General features: G+C 37.3%; 1 protein-coding gene and 1 pseudogene across 1 annotated transcript; both read left to right on the top strand.

Moving 5' to 3' along the window:
- Positions 1-10,230: 10,230 nt before the first annotated feature.
- On the top strand, positions 10,231-12,267 carry LOC141651795 (uncharacterized). Its single transcript, XM_074459492.1, has 3 exons — positions 10,231-10,336; positions 10,611-10,759; positions 11,473-12,267. Exons 1-3 carry the CDS (start codon positions 10,231-10,233, stop codon positions 12,265-12,267), a joined length of 1,050 nt encoding a protein of 349 aa, XP_074315593.1.
- Positions 12,268-12,279: 12 nt separating this feature from the next.
- LOC141651788 (mitogen-activated protein kinase kinase 10-like) lies at positions 12,280-15,096 on the top strand (annotated as a pseudogene).
- The last annotated feature ends 5,256 nt before the right edge of the window (positions 15,097-20,352 follow it).

Raw genomic sequence — 20,352 nt, 5'->3', positions numbered from 1 at the left:
CCTTCATTGTCAAACTTCAACCATTTTGAAATCCTTTTCATTAACCTCAAAAACGATGACCAAACTTCCGCACCCTGAATTTACCCATAATCAAACTTGTCTTTTGCCTTACACCTCTTGTCCCTCTCTCATTATCATTCGGTGGTGTACTCATTAAACTATGGTTTAGCCTTGTTGAACTTTGTGTTTGAACTCATGTTTAAACCTTTGCTTTGTGTTGACCTTGTTATTATGATGCAACCATGGTTGTCTTTCATGTGACGTCTCATGCATGATTATTCTGTGTCCGGGGGTAGCCTCTTACCCTTTCGATGATGTCAAGAGGGGGAAAAGGGATAATTCATGTTCTTTCTACTAGCTTATTGATTAAACTCTTGCTATGTGGTGGACTATATATGTTAGTAATCTTGTTCTAGGCTTTGTGTGTTTCTTAAGTCTACATTGCTCTTAATTCCACTCTCATGATTTATCTTGGACTGACCACTTAAGAAGGAACTCAATGGGAACATTAATTTTATGGGGCTTGTCATCATCAAAGGGGGAATTTGTTAGGACCTATTTGTTGATGATGACATGCCCAATCTAATCGTGTTTCTAAGTGTACCATTTCAGGAATAATGCACCCTCCTCAAGCAAGAATTAATCAATGTCAAAGTCAAGAATGGTTGATAATTTGCTACCCAATATTTAGAGTCAATTGTGTCATCTAATGTACAAGTTAGGGAGTAGAGTATTTAAAAGCAATAACAGAAACAGTCAAGACGACTGTTACTTTTACAAAGTAACAGCTGCCTGGACTGTTGCCTAAATTCGTAACACTTGAATTCTTTTTATCCTTTTATCTTTCAAAAGCCTTTTCGTGTCTCTTATTTTTGAAAGATAAACTTCAGATTTTTATAAGGATTTGGCCTTCAATAAAAAGTGGTTTGAATAATTATCATTTTCAAAATGTTTCCTCTTTGTGCAAATTTGACCCTTTGGTCTTTTATAAAACAAGAAATGCTTTTTGCCATATTTGTGTAAACTTGTCATCATGTGACTTGTCTTTTTTTTTTTTTTTTTCTGAATTTGCATGAGCTTTTATGGATAATTTTCAAACACTCTTTCTCTCTTTTTGCCTTTGCATAAGAACCCTCTTTGGTGCAAGTTTGGGAGATTGTTGAGACTCATCACATGTGAGGTCTTTGACCCTTCAAAACCCTAGCAACTCCCTTGCTCATCCTCTCTATAAAAGGAGTGCCTCATCCTCTCATTTCTTCAAGACTTTTCAGAGAAATCAAAGTATTTTTGCAAAATTAGTTTTTAAAGAACACAAAATTTTCTTTGCAAAAAATCTTCTAAGTCTTCAATTGCGACAGTCGAAATCACTGTTACTTCACAGTGTTCTACCTCTCATCTAGAAATCGTTTGTACCAATAAGTTGTCCTTCTCAATTCTTTTTAAGAATCAGTCTAAGGAAACTTGGTTTGAAAACATTCTAGTTAGAGTGTAGAGTTTGCAAAATTGTTCTCAAGTTTTCAAATCCTTATGATATTTTGCAAAGCTTTCAAAGTCGATTTTCAAGTGTTACAATCACAGTGACTGTTGCTTTAAGTATTAAACTCTCTCACTTATGAACCGTTTGATCTTGTAAGTTGTCCATATCAATTCTTGTTAAAGAATCAGTCCGTGGAAACTTGATCCTTGTAAACGTTCTAAGTTAGAGTGTTGAGTTCTAGGACGGAGTAGTCCTTTAACTCTTGTGGCAACCGGAGTAGGTTGTGAGTTGTTGAGTTCTAGGACGGAGTAGTCCTCTAACTCGTGTGATAACCGGAGTAGGTTGTTGGTAGTTCATAGACGGAGTAGTCTTAGAACTTGTGTCGCAACCGGAGTAGGTTGTTGGTCCTTTTGTTGTTAGTGTTTCAAAGTAGTCGGAGTAGATTACATCACTTATCAATAAAAGAAGATTGGACGTAGGCCTTTAGAGTGTCGGCCGAACCAATTCAAAATCGTTGTGTTGTTTATCTCTTCGCTTTTTATTCCATTTGCTCTTTATTTTGTTTGCTTTGCTTTGCTTAACCTTGAAATAACAGTTTCCATATCTTTGTCACATTTGGTCTGCAGATCTGTACTCCATAAATCGAGACAAATAGTTACTGATCGAAGCGATTGTTACTTTCATACTTCAGCAAACATTCATTTTAATACTCGTTTAATCTTGCAATATTATTCGAAGTATTCTCTCATCTCTTTTGTTCATATAACTCACTTTAAATCAATAAAGTTGAAGTTAAATTTTTTAAATAGTACCTAATTCACCCCCTCCCCCTCTTAGGTACTTGAATCCATAAACTCAACAACTTCATCAAGTTCAAATTTTCTCCCACTCTGTCTTCTAGAAATAAACTCTTTTTCTAGAAAGACGGCTTCACGAGCCACAAACACTTTGTTCTCGATACTATTGTAGAAGTAATATCCACAAGTTTCCTTAGGGTAGCCTACAAAAATACATTTTTTCAGAACGAGGTGCAAGCTTATCGTCAGACTTGCTCTTAACATAAGCATCACAAACGCATACTTTCATGTATCGCAGATTCGGGATTTTCCTTTTCCATATCTCATATGGAGTTTTGTCAGTTGCTTTAGTGGGACTTTGATTAAGTGAGCATGCAGCAGATAAAATGGCAAAACCCCAGAATGACTTAGGTAACTCTGTTTGATTCATCATTGATCGGACCATATCTAATAAAGTTCGATTCCTCCTTTCAGCCACACCATTTAATTTTGGTGTGCCAGGAGGAGTTAACTGCGATACAATACCACAGTTTGTAAGGTGATCTCTAAAGTCATTGCTTAAATACTCCCCACCACGATCTGATCGTAATGCTTTAATCTTCTTATTTAATTGGTTTTCTACTTCATTCTGAAACTCTTTGAACTTATCAAAAGCTTCACTTTTATACCTCATTAAGTAAATATACCCATATCTACTCATGTCATCGGTAAAAGTAATGAAATAATCATAATTACCTCTAGCAGTGACTGTCATTGGACCACATACATCAGTGTGTATTAAACCCAACAACTCACTAGCTCGATATCCTTTTCCTAGAAAAGGTGAACGAGTCATCTTGCCAAGAAGACAAGATTCGCATGTACAAAATGATTCGAAATCAAAAGGTTTAATTATACCAGTCGACACTAGTCTTTTAATGCGTTTCTCGTTAATATGTCCTAATCGACAATGCCATAAATAAGATTGATCGGGATTACCTGTTTTGAGTCTTTTATTATCTAAATGATAAACATCGTTGCAAGTATCTAGAATATAAATACCATTAATTGAAATAGCTTCGCTACATATAATCCCATTAAGGGAAAAAGTACAACGTTTGTCTTTAATTGTAACACCCCCATACTCCAAGTGCCTTACCAGGACCACCTAAAACATGGAAGTGCTACCATCTCGGTTACCCGAGGCAATGATAATCAAATAGACAATAACGAAACGTACTTTATTAAATAGTTTAACGTGATACAAGTCCAACCAAAACTGATAAAGTAAAAAGTACATCTGTCCTCAAAATGTTAAACCAACTAAACAACGAAAGAGTGTTCGACACAGCGGAAGACTTCTAAGACAGCTCGTGATGACTCGACCCAGCTATCCCATGCGCATCAACTCATACCTACTCAATAACTGCTCACCATCCCCGAATGAATCACCACAGTTTTTAAAACATTTAAATTGGGTCAGTACTGATTACATACAACAACAGCTGCAATAAAACAATATTACAAACAACACATCTCAGTCTCCACAACTCCACCCTATCTCCACATATCTGACTACACACCGAAGTGTGTAGCCCTGCCAGAGTACCCATCGTAACAGATATTCCTCGCCGCCAGCGGGGGACCGCAGCCGTTCCCACCTAAGCCCCGCTCATCTCCATCGAGCGATAAACCCATGTTCATTAATGTGCACATCCCTTCTGTGGCGAGTTCCACAGAAGGCGAATCAAGGGTGTGAAGCCACTCCCGCAAGTGACTCCACTCAGCCAGGGACGCACCCCGAAGATCACAGACAGTTACACAGCCAATCAACATTATACTATCAAAAATCACCAAAACCAATCCAACAACGATATGAGATACAACAACAACAACAACAACAACAACATCAACATTATGTAACCAATACTGAGTAGAGAAACCCTACCTGAAATAAGCCATCACAAGACCGTCACAAGCAGCTAATCAAAATGCTCTTCTACGAAATCTCCTCCTATAATCACATATACAGTTATGCAATTACTACTAAGCCAATCAAACACCAAAAACCCCAAATCTACCCAATTAGGGTTTAACCAAAATTGACGAAACAACATAAAAACTATACAAGGATCTTACCCTCGACACGACGAACTCAACGGCGAAAAGAACGTGACGATCCGACAACCATAGCCCTTGGAATTTGATGGTAACACGACGAACGTAGACAATGTAACTTCTTTTCTCTCTTGAAAGATTTTTATAAAATATACAAATGATGAAGAAAGTGACGGAAAACTTAATATATCAATCACGCGTTACTCAAAAAATCTGACTAAAACAACCCGCAAAAGTAACTTACTCGATCGAGTAAGTAACTTACTCGATCGAGTGACCCTTACTCGATCGAGTGACCCTTACTCAATCGAGTGCCACACTTACTCGATCGAGTACCCATCAGACATGACACTGTTTCTTAAAATAACTTACTTACTCGACAGAGTAAGTCCCACTCGATAGAGTACCCAAAGACATAGAAAACCGTAGTATTACATTAATTACAAAAGAAAAACCTTCTGTGTCTAACACAGATAGTGATATTATATTTCTAGACAACGTTGGTAAAAAATAACAATTATTAAGAAACAACTGCAACCCTAAAGCTAAGTTAAGTACATAAGTTCCTACTGAGACGGCGTCTACTTTAGACCCGTTACCCATTCGGAGATCAACATCGCCCTTGTTTAGCTTTCTTATGCTTTTTAGGCCCTGCAAATGATTGCACAAGTGAGAACCACAACCAGTATCTAATACCCAAGTTGTAATTGAAGCATAATTTATGTCTATCATAAAAGATTCGGTTGAGAAATTACATGTTGGCTTCACAATGCCAGCTTTGATGTCATCCAAGTATTTCGTGCAATTACGCCTCCAATGTCCCTTGTTATTATAGTAATTACAAGTATCTTTAAGAGGATTACCCTTTATAGGTTTAGGCTTGGTAGAGCAATTCGCAATTGCTTTACCTTTGCCCTCCACCTGTATGGGCTCTTAAACTACTTCTTCCCCTTCACGTTTATCGCAAGCACATCTTTCCTTGTACTCCCACTCAATCCCATGTCCTTCTCTGCTTGCACAAGTATAGAATGGAGCTCATGTAAACTCTTTCTCATGTTCGTCATATTATACTTTTACCCTAAATTGGGTAAATCCTTTGACGTGCGAGAGAGAGTGGAGCACTCGGTCCACCACAAGTTCGTCGGGGATCTTGCATCCCAACCCCTCTAAAGTTTCCACGTACTCAATCATTTTAAGTACATGTGAACTTACAGGTTGACCATCTTTGAGGTTAGCCTCAAAGAAACGAACTGCGGTGTCATATTGAATTATTCTCGGGGCTTGAGAAAACATAGTTGAAAGCCTCGAGAATACTTCATGTGCATCACGAAACTTGACACATTGCCTTTGTAAAGCAGGATCCATTGAAAAAAATCAAAACATTTTTAATTGCAGCGGATTCCTTTTGATAATTTGAAAAAGCCTCCCTTACATCGGCAGTGGCCCTAGTACTAGACGAAGGGGAAGAGGGATCGACAAGGTAACGTAATTTGCCATCACTTGCGGCAGCTAAACGGAGTTGTTCCTCTCAATCTTTAAAATTACTACCGTCGGCTTTTAAAACATATTTGTCCATAAAAGAACGTAGCCATGAATCTCTAGCTATGGTGACGGTTTCACTAGTAGAAGTCATCGTGATTACTACAAAGGAAATGAAAGGAAAGATTAACATTTATCGTATAAAAAACTTTTTTTTTTTTAACTTGTGAAACTATTTTAACAAGTTCCCATTTATATAATGATCTCCCACTGAATTATATAAATGATTCCAAGATCCAATTTTATATAAATACGGGCACAGTGGACCGATTCAACCCATATTTATATAAATTTGGTGAGTCAACATTTTGACTGATTCTACTACTAGAACTCTTGGTTGACGGATTTTCTTAAAATCTATCTTTTAGCCCCAGAACAAATACGGGCACGGTGGACCGATTCAACCCATATTTATCCCGTTGAGTCCAACCAATTTTCACGCGTAATAACTTTTATTACCCTACTTACCCAACGTAAAAAGAGTGTACCTCGGTGATCTGAACCTACCTCTAATGAAGAAGGGATTCATAGGTGCTATTATTTGGTAAGGCTTAATCTCAATTTTAAACAATTGTGAGAGATCTTATCAATTTAATTGTCTATCACTTTTAAGTGAACAAAATTGGTGAATGCTAGACGATTAAATCGATAACAACAAAAATTAAAACATGTAGTGACGATTTGGCATGAATGCATAAATAAACAAACAAGTCCGAATATGGCCACCTAGTTAATCTAATTAACTAAAATTATTACATATCGGAAACCAACTCCTTGGTCCCTTGAGTCTTCATAAATTGGCCTCCTTCTTTAGGATTTCGGAACGCCTTTCCGAAAATACCGTCTTCATGAAAACTCCGTCTTTAGATGCTTCATTTAATTACTAATAATTAAATTACATAACAATATCCTATTATACAATTTGTAATTAAAATTAAAATAAAACTATTAATTAATTACAAATTAGGTGATATGAAATCGCAATTAATTATAAAACAAATCGATATTCCCTTACATTACGGGAAATGCCAATTTTTACTTATGGCCATATTAGGAAAAATTACATAATTATAATGCTAAAAAAAATATTCATCCAAATGAATAATAAAATGCATTATGGAAAATGACATGCCAAATCGTCTAACTTACCAACAACGATCATTTGAGCTTTCTTTAACGGAATTTTTACCAATAAAAATTCATAATCAATTCTTAAAATAATTTTAAGATATGGTAATGATACTAATCTGGTCTAATTTCAAAATGATTATTTTCACTAATTATCTTGAATTAATATGGGATTAAAACACAAATTATGACAAAAAGACATAATAATTCACAATTATTATGGAAAAATTTCATTTAATTATAAAATTTATGGAAAAAAATTTTCAAGGCCATGAACATTCTGGTCTTACACCAAAAATGACATGAAAGTGAAAATTTTTGTTTTAAAATTTATTTAAAACGATTTTACAATTTAATCGGTAAAACGGCAATTTTTACGATTTAATTCTAAACCAAACCATAAAAATTGAATTAAATTAAAATAAAATTTTGTACATTTTGGAACAATTTCCAGGAGCTAAAAATTTAAAAATTTCGAGCCCAAAAATTAAATCAATATTTATTTGCAAAATAACCATTATTTACCAATTTTTATCAAATAAAAATCAATAAACTATCTAAATTAATCACATTAACTTAAAGTAACTATTATCTCATAAATAGAACATGCATGTGGTTATTTCTAAATAAATATGCATAAAATTAACATGCAACCCAATTTAATTAACTCTTAATTAATTTTAATGCATTTTTATTCAATTTTATGTCATTTTAAGTTATAAAAAATCGAAAAATATAACAAAAATTAAATTTTCATCCCATATCATCCTAAGACCAGATTATTTACATGCAAGACCATATTATGTGATAAAACTAATTTTAGTAACATAATATCAATTTTATTAATTTATCTCATAAACTACTAAAATCGTCTTAAGACAACATGCATGTATATAACAATGCTCTGATACCACTTGTTAGTTATTTAGACCAAATTAATACTCATCTTATGATATCAAAATTACAAATTAATTTTAGGTGGTCTAAATCTACATGCATGCAAAACAAAATATAAAAGAGATGGTATTAAACCATCTTAAGAAAAAAATTCCTTCACATTGTTATAAGGCAAAATGGGCACAACTCAAGGACTCCTTCCTTGATGTTGTTCTTGTGCTAATTCAATAAGGATGATTCTCGTACCAAAAAAAAAAAATAAGGATGATTCTCCAACACCTTAATTACCAAAGTAGGTAATCTCCTAAGGTGGCACCCAAGATAAACCCAAATACTACTAAAATACTAACTAGGTAAATGTAGTAGTAACCTTGTTTATTTATATATTTGATGTACTAATTAATATTATTACCTTGATAATATTATTATTTTACTTTTATATGTGTTTATTGTAAAAGGATGAACAAAATAAGAAGAAAAATATGGTCTATTGATGGTGTATATGAACCATCCACAACAAGCACACAAATACCAATTTTTCTTCAAATTTTCAACCTTAGAAATGATGGAAGGACTTAGGTATATATAGGCATGCAAATGTATACAATTCACATACAAATGCTAATGGGAAATGCCTACCTTTTCCACTCACAATGAGTGTATTAGTAGTGAATAAAAATCTGTCCAAATGGTCCCCTCCGGGTCCATTTCAATTTTCGACATTTGCCCCACAAATGCTTATAAGTCTTATATTTAATTATCTGACATAATTAAATATTAATTTGATTATTTAACACTTAAATAATATAAATTAACTACCAATGACTACTTAACTATTAAGTAATCATAAGACCATTTTACCAACATACAATGTGTCAATATTATCTCAATTAGCTAATTTTACAACCTCTTGTAAAATATAAATAGCTAATTAATTCCACCTCAAAACATATACACATATCGCATAAAATTAATTAATTAACAATTAATTAATTAATTCTAAATTATTAATTTATTACTTAAATATCACATAATTAAATAATAAATCTTCTCTGCCCGAGTTCGTAACCCGTCATCAAATAATACTTTTACGTGACTAATTAAAAGTCAAATAATACAAGGAATTAATTATCTCATATCTCATACAAACAATTAATTCATTCTATTTGGGCGTCATCCTATAGGTGTGAGCTAAAGGGATTAGCTGATCACCGCCGTCACACGACAGTAATGTCAAACTCTAGTCGGCCAATCATTACCGATTAACGATCACCAGCTGACAAATAAAAAGATAAATCCCTGATATTCCTTTTACGAGATTTAATATGTAAACGCACTTATTGTGGAGGACACTACTCCAACAGACACGTGGCAGAAAACTGGAATTTATGGAAAATCTGGAAAAACTGCCATGACGGAAATCCCACTTACTCAGAATAATAATGCATCAATAGTACACGTCACAATAATTTACCCTCTGACGGAAATTCCGTCAGTAATTTCAAAATACTGACCGAATTTCCGTCACAGGGTCAATTATTGTGACAGCTGTTGTGCACAATGATTTAAAATATCTAATACATCTGACGGACATTCCGTCAGTATTACGCTTTTACTGACGGATATTCCATCAGATGTCCCAATTATTTAACAGCTGGCATGCACTGCTGTGTGTGAGAACCATCTGAAGGAATGTCCGTCAGTATTTTGAAAAGACTGACGGAAATTCCGTCAGATGTTTTTTAGCGCCATTGACTTAGTCAACGCGCCAATTATAGCTGACGGGAAATTCGTCAGGAATGTGTACCGGCGGAAATTCCGTCAGAAAGCCGTCAGTTTCGCGTGTTTTCGGACGGCTTCTTTTTTCCGTCAGTGTGCCCGTGACTATGCTGCCTTTTCGTTGTAGTGTATGAAACTTTACGTTCTGTTATTTTAGAACAATCTCCCTTGCCAACGATCAGTCGTGCGTTTCAAATGGTTAATCAGGAGGAACGGGTCAAAGTAATTTATTTACCTGCGGAATCGGCTCCCTTATCCGAGCTCTTTACCTTCTCTGTTCGTCCGTTTGGTCCACGCCCTTCCCAGGCTCCCCGAGCTTCCGCACAACTGTCTCGGTCTGAAAACAAAAATTAGTATGCAGTAAATGTAATAGGTCCGATCATGACCGAAGTATGTGCTTTCGATTAATGGAGGAAATATCGAGGCCTCAAAAATCCGAGGGGAAGCTCTAGTGGTGGCTCTTCCAGCAAAGGCCGCGGGGGTGGTCGTTCCGGTTCTCAGGCCAGCCAGAATGACATGGCTTCCTCTTCCAAGCCCGATAGCAGTAATGCGGTTCGTACTGAGGCAGAAACATCAGAACCTGCTATTTCGATTTATGGCACTCCGTCACATAATTTTTGTGGTAAGTGGCTTATTGATATGGGTTGTTCGTATCATGTTACTGGAGACTTGACGGCCTTGCATAATATTCGGGTTATACCAAGCCGAGTTGTAGGGCTCCCTGATGGACTCATGTGCACGCTTCACGAATTGGGAGCGTGAAGTTATCGTCGTCCATATTTCTTGATCCTGTTCTTTATGTTCCTCAATTACGTTGTAATTTAATTTCTGCTTCTCAATTAAGCGATGCCTTAAGTTGTGAATTCATTACTAATGCTACTAATTGTATTATTCAGGACCGTCTTACGAGGATGGTGATTGGACGGGTGATCTTTTGGATGGACTATACTACCTTCGTCTGGAACCGCAGGTTGTCACCAGTGTTGTGGATCTTGATGAAGGCGTTAATTTATGGCATAGACGGCTAGGACATCCGTATGAAAAAGTAGTTAAATTGCTTCCCTTTATTAGTAATAAAAGTACTTTGATAAGCCCTTGTGATATCTGTCATCGTGCTAAACAAATTCGTAACTCTTTTCCATTAAGTGATAATAAAAGTCCTGGAATTTTTCATCTTGTGCATTGTGATTTATGGGGACCTTATGAGTCTCCGTTTACTAATGGTGCGCGTTATTTTCTTACCATTGTTGATGATTATTCATGTGGGGTGTGGATTTATTTATTTAATGCAATCTAAAACGGAGGTACCTGATAAATTCTTAATTTTCATTGCTATGATTGCTCGACAATTTTCATCGACTATTAAAATTGTACGGAGTGATAGCGGAACTGAGTTGCATCCTCTCCAACCGTACTTTGCATCACAAGGCATCATATTTCAAAGCTCATGTGTTGGCACACCGCAACAAAATGAGAGAGTTGAACGCAAGCATCAACATCTTCTTAACGTTGCTCGTGCGTTAAGATTTCAGGCCGACTTGCCAATTAAATTTTGAGGCGAGTGTGCCCTTGGGACAACTTACCTTATTAACCGGACCCCTTCCGTCTTACTTGGTGGCATTACTCCCTATGAGGTTTTATTTAGTAAGCCTCCACCATTTACCCATTTGCGCGTGTTTGGGTCTTTGTGCTACGCTCACAACCAACGAGCAAAGGGTGATAAGTTTTCTAGCAAAAGTCAGAAATTCATTTTTTTAGGATTATCCATCCGGGCAAAAAGGATGGTATCTCTATGATTTGGAGCGCGGGGATTATTTTGTTTCTCGTGATGTCGTCTTCTACGAAACCCACTTTCCTTACTTGGAAGCTGCTACCCAACGTCCTGTCCACCCCGCCAAAAACTCAACCCATGATGTATCCCCTGCCACCGAGTCCCCTCCGTCTTCTGAAGTCCCTGTTACGGGACATAGTACTAATGTCGAGCAGCAAAACTCAATGGAACAGGCTGCTGACCAAGCAAACCCTCAAATGGGGCGTGGTTATCGTCCAAAATATCTAAATTCTACACTCCGTGATTACGTTCTTGAAAAAACCGTGAAAGGTAGTAGTCCATCCAACGCATCCTTCATTGTCGTGCGGTCATCCTCCTCAGGTACCTTGTATCCCCTTATTAATTATGTTAGTAGTGATAAATTTACTGTAGAACATCGCAATTTTTTAGCTGCTATTATGACTCATAAAGAGCCGAGTTCGTTTAAAGAAGCGGTAAAAGATGAAGGTTGGCGTAAGGGCATGGGCGCCGAGATGAAAGCCCTCCATGACAATGGCACATGGAATTTAGTCCCGCTTCCAGACGGAAAGCGTCCTTTGGGGAGTAAGTGGTTATATAAAATAAAGTACAAATCCGATGGTTTTATCGAACGCTTGAAAGCACGTTTGGTAATATTCGGCAATCATCAAACTCACGGGATCGACTACGAAGAGACCTTTGCTCCCATAGCAAAGATGACTACCGTTCAGACTTTTCTTGCCGTTGCTGCAACTAAGAAATAGATTTTACATCAAATGGATGTGCATAATGCCTTTTTACATGGTGACTTGAATAAGGAGGTTTATATGAAGTTGCCTCCTGGCTTCCACTCCGATAAACCCGGTATGGTTTGTCTATTAAGAAAGTCGTTGTATGGGCTCAAGCAAGCCCATCGTTGTTGGTTTGCCAAGTTTGGTTCCGCACTCAAAGATTATGGCTTTATGCAAAGTCAAGCGGACTACTCCCTCTTTACTTATACAGGGGGCACGGTCCAATTACACGTGCTCTTGTATGTCGACGATTTGCTCATTTTTTCTAATGATTCCGCTGCCATTACTATTTTCAAGGATTATCTTCATTCCCGTTTTCATATGAAGGACTTCGGTGTTTTGAAATACTTGTTGGGCCTCGAGATTGCTCATAACTCTGACGGGATTTTTTTTTTGTTGAAATGTGAGATATATATATATATATATATATATATATATATATATATATATATATATATATATATATATATATATATATATATATATTAGAAATGAGTAATTACAATGAAAGTTCAGACCAGCCTCAACACCTATGCCAAAGCATTCATGCTACAACCATATCACTGCAGCCACAAAACCAAAACAGTATAACACTAAACTAGACCAGACACAAAGCCTCAGTCCACTGCTATGCCCCATTTCCTTAGCCATACTCTCTCATTCTGTGTAGGCTCCTTGCCTCTGACGGAATTTTTGTCTGTCAACGGAAATATGTGCTTGATATTGTTGCCGAATATAGTTTGTTAGGCTGTAAGCCATCCCCCACACCGCTTGAACAAAACCACCAAATTGGTCGGTCCACCCGTCCTTTGCTTTCTGATCCCGAGTGATATCGTCGTCTTGTCGGGCGCCTTGTATATCTTGCTGTGACTCGGCCTGATTTGGCTTATACTACTCACATTCTTTCTCAATTTATGCATGCTCCGCGTGATGATCTTTGGGAGGCGGCCCTTCGTACAGTGTGTTATTTGAAAGGCACGCCTGTCCAAGGCATTCTTTTGCGCTCCGATGCTTCTTTATCCCTCGTCGGTTGATGTGATTCTGATTACGCGGCGTGTCCTCTTACTCGTCGTTCCCTCACCAGTTGGATAGTATTTTTGGGGACATCTCATGTTTCCTGGAAGACTAAAAAACAGGCCACGGCTCCTCCGAAGCGGATTATCGGTCCCTCACTGCTGCCACTTGCGAATTAAAATGACTCACAAGCCTCTTGCCGTGTTTGGGTGTCACTACCTCCACGGCTATCCCCGTGTATTGCGATAACAAGTCTGCCTTACATATTGCTAATAATCTCGTCTTCCATGAGCGAACTAAGCATATCGAAGTTGATTTACATTTCATTCGTGATGCTATTCTTGATGGACTTATTGCTCTGTCTCATGTTTCTACTACGATTCAGCTTGCCGATGTTTTCACCAAGGTTCTTGGCTCACCTCGTTTCTCGACTTTGGTTGGCAAGCTGGGCATTCTCAATCCGTATGCTCCATCTTGAGGGGGTGTTAAGTTACGGTAGATTGGAAATATTCCATATTCGTGTTATATTATTATATTATGGGTTTTTCTAACCTATGCCCACTAGGCATAGGATAAGAAACCCAAAATAGAAAGTAATAAATGTATTTTCTTGTAAATCAAAGTAAAAGTAGTTGATATTGCAATTTCCCATACAAATATCATTTATTTTTTTTTCTATTTTGGGTTTCTTATCCTATGCCTAGTGGGCATAGGTTAGAAAAACCGTTATATTATTACCTTGGGCAATAAGTTAATTCCGATTGTACTATAAATACTTCTATTTTGATGAATGAAGGAATAAGATTGATTTTACCTAAATACATATTTCTAGCAACTTCATACATATATAATCTTAAACAGAATGCCTTAATTTCATTTACATTCTCTATGTGACTTTGATATAATCAATAAATGTCAATTTCGATTATTATTAACGCACAATTTTTAAAAGTTGTGCCATTCTAGAGTAAACTATATCATTGCAATTGTGCCTTGTGTATTGTGAGAAAATCGCGGTAAAGTTTGAGATCGAGTAATAATTCGATTTAACTAATCATCACTAAAGTTTAATTATCTGTTCTTTATTGACGGTATCTCATCATTTTTTTTTTTTGACATAGGTAAGCTTTGCTTCATCATGGAGTAGATCGTTGCACAGTGTGTTGCAAGACTACAAAAGACTGCCGGAGGCGGTAATATCTACGGTGGCTCGTCGAGTGGTTGAAGGGCTGAAATATTTGCAGGGCATGAACATAGTACATAGAGACATCAAGCCTTCCAATTTAGTGATAAATAGCAAAGGAGAGGTGAAGATTGCTGATTTTGGTGTGAGCATTAAAGTTCTGACGGGCTGGTCTGAGCCACTCGGAACAGGCCAAGGCACATTCGCTTACATGAACCTGAAAAATGGGACAGTGCTGATGGTGGTAATAACGGTTTAAAGGATTTTGCTGGGGATGTGTGGTACCTCGGAGTGGTGTTGCTGGAGTGTTTTCTAGGGCAGTTTCCATTCGTCGACTGTGGGCAGAAAGCTGACTGGACGTCACTTACCTGCGCCATTTGCTTCGGTAGTACAGTTCAGCTGCCGGAGACAATATCCACAGAGTTTCAGAGTTTCCTTGGAAGGTGCTTGGAGAAAGATTGGAAGAAGAGAGGTATAGTGTCAGAGCTTCTCGATCATCTGTTTGTGAATAAAGGGAGGTGTGATTCTAACCAAGGGATGGATGTTAAAGATTTTGCTCAATACTAACTGATTAAAGATGATTACTGGCTTTATTTTGTGAATGAACTGTGTTGCTGAAGAGTAGCATTATGCCATTATTGATGATTCAGTTCATCTTATAAACGGCCTAAAATTCGAGACTAGTCTAATAAACAATTGATATGCCTCAATTGTTGATGCACTGCAATCTCATGGTAACCGTGTAAAGCAAGTCTTTCATGGAAGTCGCACACGATTGGGAATTGGAATCACAAATTAGAAGCGAACAAGAAAAATCAGCCAGAAAGCTGACTACTTGTACTCTTAGAAGGGGTAAGGATACATATCATCACTTCAACAGTTCATTCTGATCACAATTCACAACCACTCATATGAGATGCTCATTGTGAAATCAATCCAATTAGCCATATAATTAAATGAAGATTGAGGAATACATGAGTTGGTTTGGTATCACAGTGAAACAGTTTCGTACAAAATTTACTAGAACCGACTATTAACTACAAGGAAAAAGGCCGCATAAGAAAAAAAAAAAAAAAGACTTAATTTGAGGAGTATCTAAAAGCAAGCCACCCAGGGAAAGAATCTCATCTTTAGGCTTCAAAATATCATCTTCACGCTTCAAGGCAGTCTGGTATTCCGCTTGTTCGAAGGTAAGCTGTTCTTGGATAGAAAGGAATTACCTGGTTTTTCCCAATCCAAGGAAGCGAAAGATTCAGTAAAACAGAATAGTGAACAGCACAACTGGTTTCAAATCAAATAATATAGATATATATATATATATATATATATATATATATATATATATATATATATATATATATATATATGTACGATATGATTGAATAATAAATTACTGCCAAAGTAAAGAAAAAGGAATTGAAGCAATGTGGGCATGAAATCTTGTGTTTTAGTGAAATAGGAACATGGTGATGCCTTTGATAATCAAACAGCAAATAATACCTGGCTTGGAAATGAGGTTGATCCTAGATCTAGGACCTTCAAACATCCAGCTATCTTCATCTAACGACTTAACTTCCTTGTTTAGTTCGTCCAACAACTCCGATTTCAGCACTGAAGTATATCAAATTCCAAGTAAGATATCAAACATCAAATGCATCCACATATGTCTTGCTTTACAAATGATTAAACAAACAGTCACAATTTATAATCATAACAGATAGCTTGTACAAATAAAGAGAGAGAGAGAGAGAGGAAAGACCAAGCATTGCATCGGGTTTAGAATCATGGAGAGCGAGGAGTTGTGAAGATGACAATTGGAAATCTTCCAGTGGCGCCATACCCGATGCGCCGCCACTATTGCTACTGCCTCCGCTAGCACTTCCGGTGCCTTGCAACGCCGCCGTCGTCGATGTTGACATTCTCTTCCTCTTAAACCCCCTTTTTTTTTTTTCAAAATGATCATAGAATATACTACCTCTCATCCAAATCAAAGCTAACACTTATTTTTTTGGCACTATTTATAAGAAATCTTTGAAATTATTATCATTATCATTATATATATATATATATATATATATATATATATAGAAATAGGATCCTATACGAACTAATAGTTCGGTGCGAACTTACGAACTGAATAAGGACCATCAGATAAAACAAACCAACAAATGAGATCAACTATTTATTCCTTACACGCACAAAACCAAACCCCTAAATCACTCCCCCCACATTCTCTCTCCTCCCTCTCTTACCCAGCTCCCATTCACCCCTACCGCCTTCCGACAATATCATCGGCGGCCACCGCCATCGGCGGCTATTACCCACTATGCCAACGACCTCTAATCCATCGACTATATCGGCCTCCCACATAACCCACGCTTTTGTTTCGCCTCCCATTATAGTTCATCTTATCGGAGGCATATCACCGCCGACCACCCTGGAGCACGCCGGCAAACGAACTCACTTTAAACCAATTGCAAATTCATAAAAAATACTCACAACAATGATTTAGTTGGGTGATTTCGAGTAAGCAATGCCCTCGTCGACTGGAAATGACTTCTTTGGCTGTTGAGGTGGTGGCGGCATGCGAGTTTGTAGTCCTGGGTTTAATGGCTAATGGCGGTGGAAGGTAGGATGTATAATGAGAAAGATTAAATTAGGGTGTTGTGTCCGTCCTCAGAGTCGTTTAGGGTGACCGAGTTGTGGCGACATTGGTTTGGTTGCGTGTTTAGGTTTTAGTTTGTGGTCGTAGACTGGAGGTGGTGTTGGTTTGGGTCTGGTGGACTTACGTTGGTCGTAGTTGTGTGGTGGTGGTGGCGGGTTGTGTGGTGGTGGGTTTGGTGGATCATGGCGGTGCGATGGATACACAAAATACCAGTCCAGATACACCTGGTATTACTACTGGATACACAAATCGATTTGTGTATCCAGTAGCAATACCATGTGTATCTGAGTAGTTTGTACGGTTCATACTAGTGGTAGGGGCTGTATGAGTTTTTGTGGTTTTTCGTTGGGTCCAGTAGCCTGCTCTTGTTAACTTCTCCTCTCTTACCACCTGACGCCGGCGCCAGAGCCCGGAGCTATGATAGCGGCCACTAACATACACTATGACAACCCCTCGCCGCTCTTCACACTCTGATATTACCCTGTCCATCTACACTACATTACCGCTTGTCTTAGGCGAATAATCACCGTTGTCGATGTCGACGACATAATTATGTAGGTTGGATTCGTAATCTCATGTAATAGATATCTGTATCAACGTTGCTGAAATGTATTGATCACTACTGCTCTTTGACGTGCCGGATTTTATTTGGATTAATACGATCTCATTTGGAGCTCTAACATAATTCACATCAGCGTCCTCGTAATTTTGCTAATCTAACATTCGTAGTTTGAGGCATGGAATAGAGTAATTAGAAAACTTAATGAAATTAGATTATAATAAAAAAGAGATTTTGTGATTTAGCCCTATAGGAGTACATAATACGAAGCACTCCGAAATATTGAAGCTGTCAACTCTTGTTGGCATGCTTAATCATTACAAAAATCCCGGTCTTCGTTAATACATATGTATGTATGTATAATACACCTTAGCTTGGCCTTGATTTCAGCATCTTGTGATCAAGGAGATCTTCTTCCTTTACACCTTAACACATTCTTATCAATTTTCGAGTAGCCTGCTCGTGGTCTTGGAGATGTTTGTCGTGGTGTATGGTGGTAACCCTTTCCCGTCCAACTTTCTCCTTCATTTGATCCCATTAAGTTTCTAAATACACTCGTTTAAGTTACTAATTACATACCCGTAGCTTGCTAGATACACTCCTACAAGTTCCTAGATACATACATTTAGTTAGCTAGATACGCTTCTTTAAGTTATAGGATACATAACTAATAAATTCATACCTTTAGCTAACTAGATACACTGCTTTAGCTTCCTAGATACACATCTTTGACATGCTAGATATACTTCTTTAGATTGCTAGATACACATCTGTGCCAAGATAGATACACACTACTTTAAATTATCTATTAACTTAAATAAGTGTATCTACCTAGGTAAAGGTATGTATCTAATAATTTAAAGGAATGTATCAAACGTAAGTATAACATTAATTGGCCAACATAGGTATTCCTTTCGGTGAAAGCATAATTAAATAACAAAAAATCTTATTGCAATGTAAGGCCCCTGGATCTCAACTTGAAAATTGGATCAAAACAAACAATAAAGTTGGAGGATAAAGGAAGTAAGGAACCACACTTATACTTGACTAATAATTACACTCATCGTACTAAACAATGCTTTGTAAACAGCTACACATGACAAGGATTTGGCACTGCTTCTTTTTCATTTACTGAGTATATTGCAGGTGTAAGGTGTTGAGACAAGGAAAATTACTATAAGTGTGTAACGATCAAACTAATAGGCACAAATGAATAAGTTAACCATTGTGTGATAAAGCTAGTTCAACAAGGCTTCATTTCCAGAGTGTATTTCAATGAGCAAGTCAACGCATCAAACAAGTGTCCATCTTACATTCACCACCTGCTTCTCCTCCATCACACCAGACCACTCGATTCTGATGCCCAATTCGAGCAGCTTTGTTAACCCGCCACAAGAGCAATACTCATTAAATTGGGGTTGAAATATGGGAAAGGTAGTATGCTCCATAGAGGAAAAGCATGAGCTCAAAGACCGACATGGCGGGTCAATGTTAGTGCTAATTAGAGCTGCGTCAATGGCTTTGGAGAATGAGAGACCGAGCATTCAGAAAACTGGTGAATGAGCCTTGAATTGGAGATGCGGATTCGGATCACCCAGTAAATTAGGGAGTGACTCCTCTATATTTTACAGTACTTCGATGTCATTTTTTTCGGCGTAAAGGAAACTACAATGACGATTTTGATGCTGAAATTAACACAACTATAAAGTGAGAGAACATAATGTTCACCAAAATCAATATAGATGGAGCAGTTTAGAGTGGCACTTACTTCCAGTTCAGTTCCCGCTTTGCTTTGTCGGTTGAGGCATATACAATCTCACCATCACTAGGATGTCGCACAACCATCACAAGAGGAATTTTATGTGATTATGACTTAATCAAAAACCGTCAAAGTCAATAATGGAAAAACAACGAAAATTTTTAACTACACACTGTATGTAAAGCTGTAGAGTCACAACTCACAAATGCTCATATGTAACAAAAAAGTGAAACATGCCTTCAAGACTTAAAATGAGCAAATGAGTCATAGTTTTATGGATGGACAAAGGCAGCTCATAGCGCCTGAGAAAATTAAGAAACGTCTGCTCTCTTTTTTAATAATACACAGAAAGAAAGATGGCACCTAAAATAAAACAGAACAAAACGCTTGAGCTGTTAGTACCTCTTCAGAAGCTTTCTCAAATGCAGTGACCATATCAAGGACTGTTGTATCCCTTGCCAGTTCCCAAGTTATAAACTTCAAAGCCTAAATATATATGTCCATGTTAGTAGCACGATTGGCTATTGCTCAAAAGATACACATAGTATTATTACCGGATACACATGATATTACTAATAGATACACAAATCGATTTGTGTATCCAGTAGTAATACTACATGTCATCAATCAAAACCGTGACTGTAACACCCCCATACTCCAAGTGCCTTACCAGGACCACTCAGGTATGACGGCATTACCATCTCGGTTACCCGAGGCAATGATAATCAAACAACAATGAAGAAACAACGTTTATTATAAATGATTAACGTATAGTTACAATCCTTAAAACCAAACCAAAAGTACGATACATGTTCTCAAACTGACTGTTCTAACTGAAATGTAAATAAACTAAAGGCTACAGCGGAAGACTCCTATCA

Source organism: Silene latifolia, chromosome 1 (assembly GCF_048544455.1).
Source record: "Silene latifolia isolate original U9 population chromosome 1, ASM4854445v1, whole genome shotgun sequence".
Classification (NCBI taxonomy): Eukaryota; Viridiplantae; Streptophyta; class Magnoliopsida; order Caryophyllales; family Caryophyllaceae; genus Silene; species Silene latifolia.
The sequence above is the reverse complement of the archived record's forward strand: the minus strand, read 5'-3'. Positions and strand labels throughout refer to the sequence as shown.

Excerpts from the sequence above, each read along its gene's own strand:
- LOC141651795 (XM_074459492.1), top strand. The coding sequence starts at position 10,231 with ATGGCTTCCTCTTCCAAGCCCGATAGCAGTAATGCGGTTCGTACTGAG. Across the intron at positions 10,337-10,610 it reads TCCGTCACATAATTTTTGTG|GACCGTCTTACGAGGATGGT; the intron begins GTAAGTGGCTTA and ends TGTATTATTCAG. Across the intron at positions 10,760-11,472 it reads TAGGACATCCGTATGAAAAA|GATTATCCATCCGGGCAAAA; the intron begins GTAGTTAAATTG and ends TCATTTTTTTAG.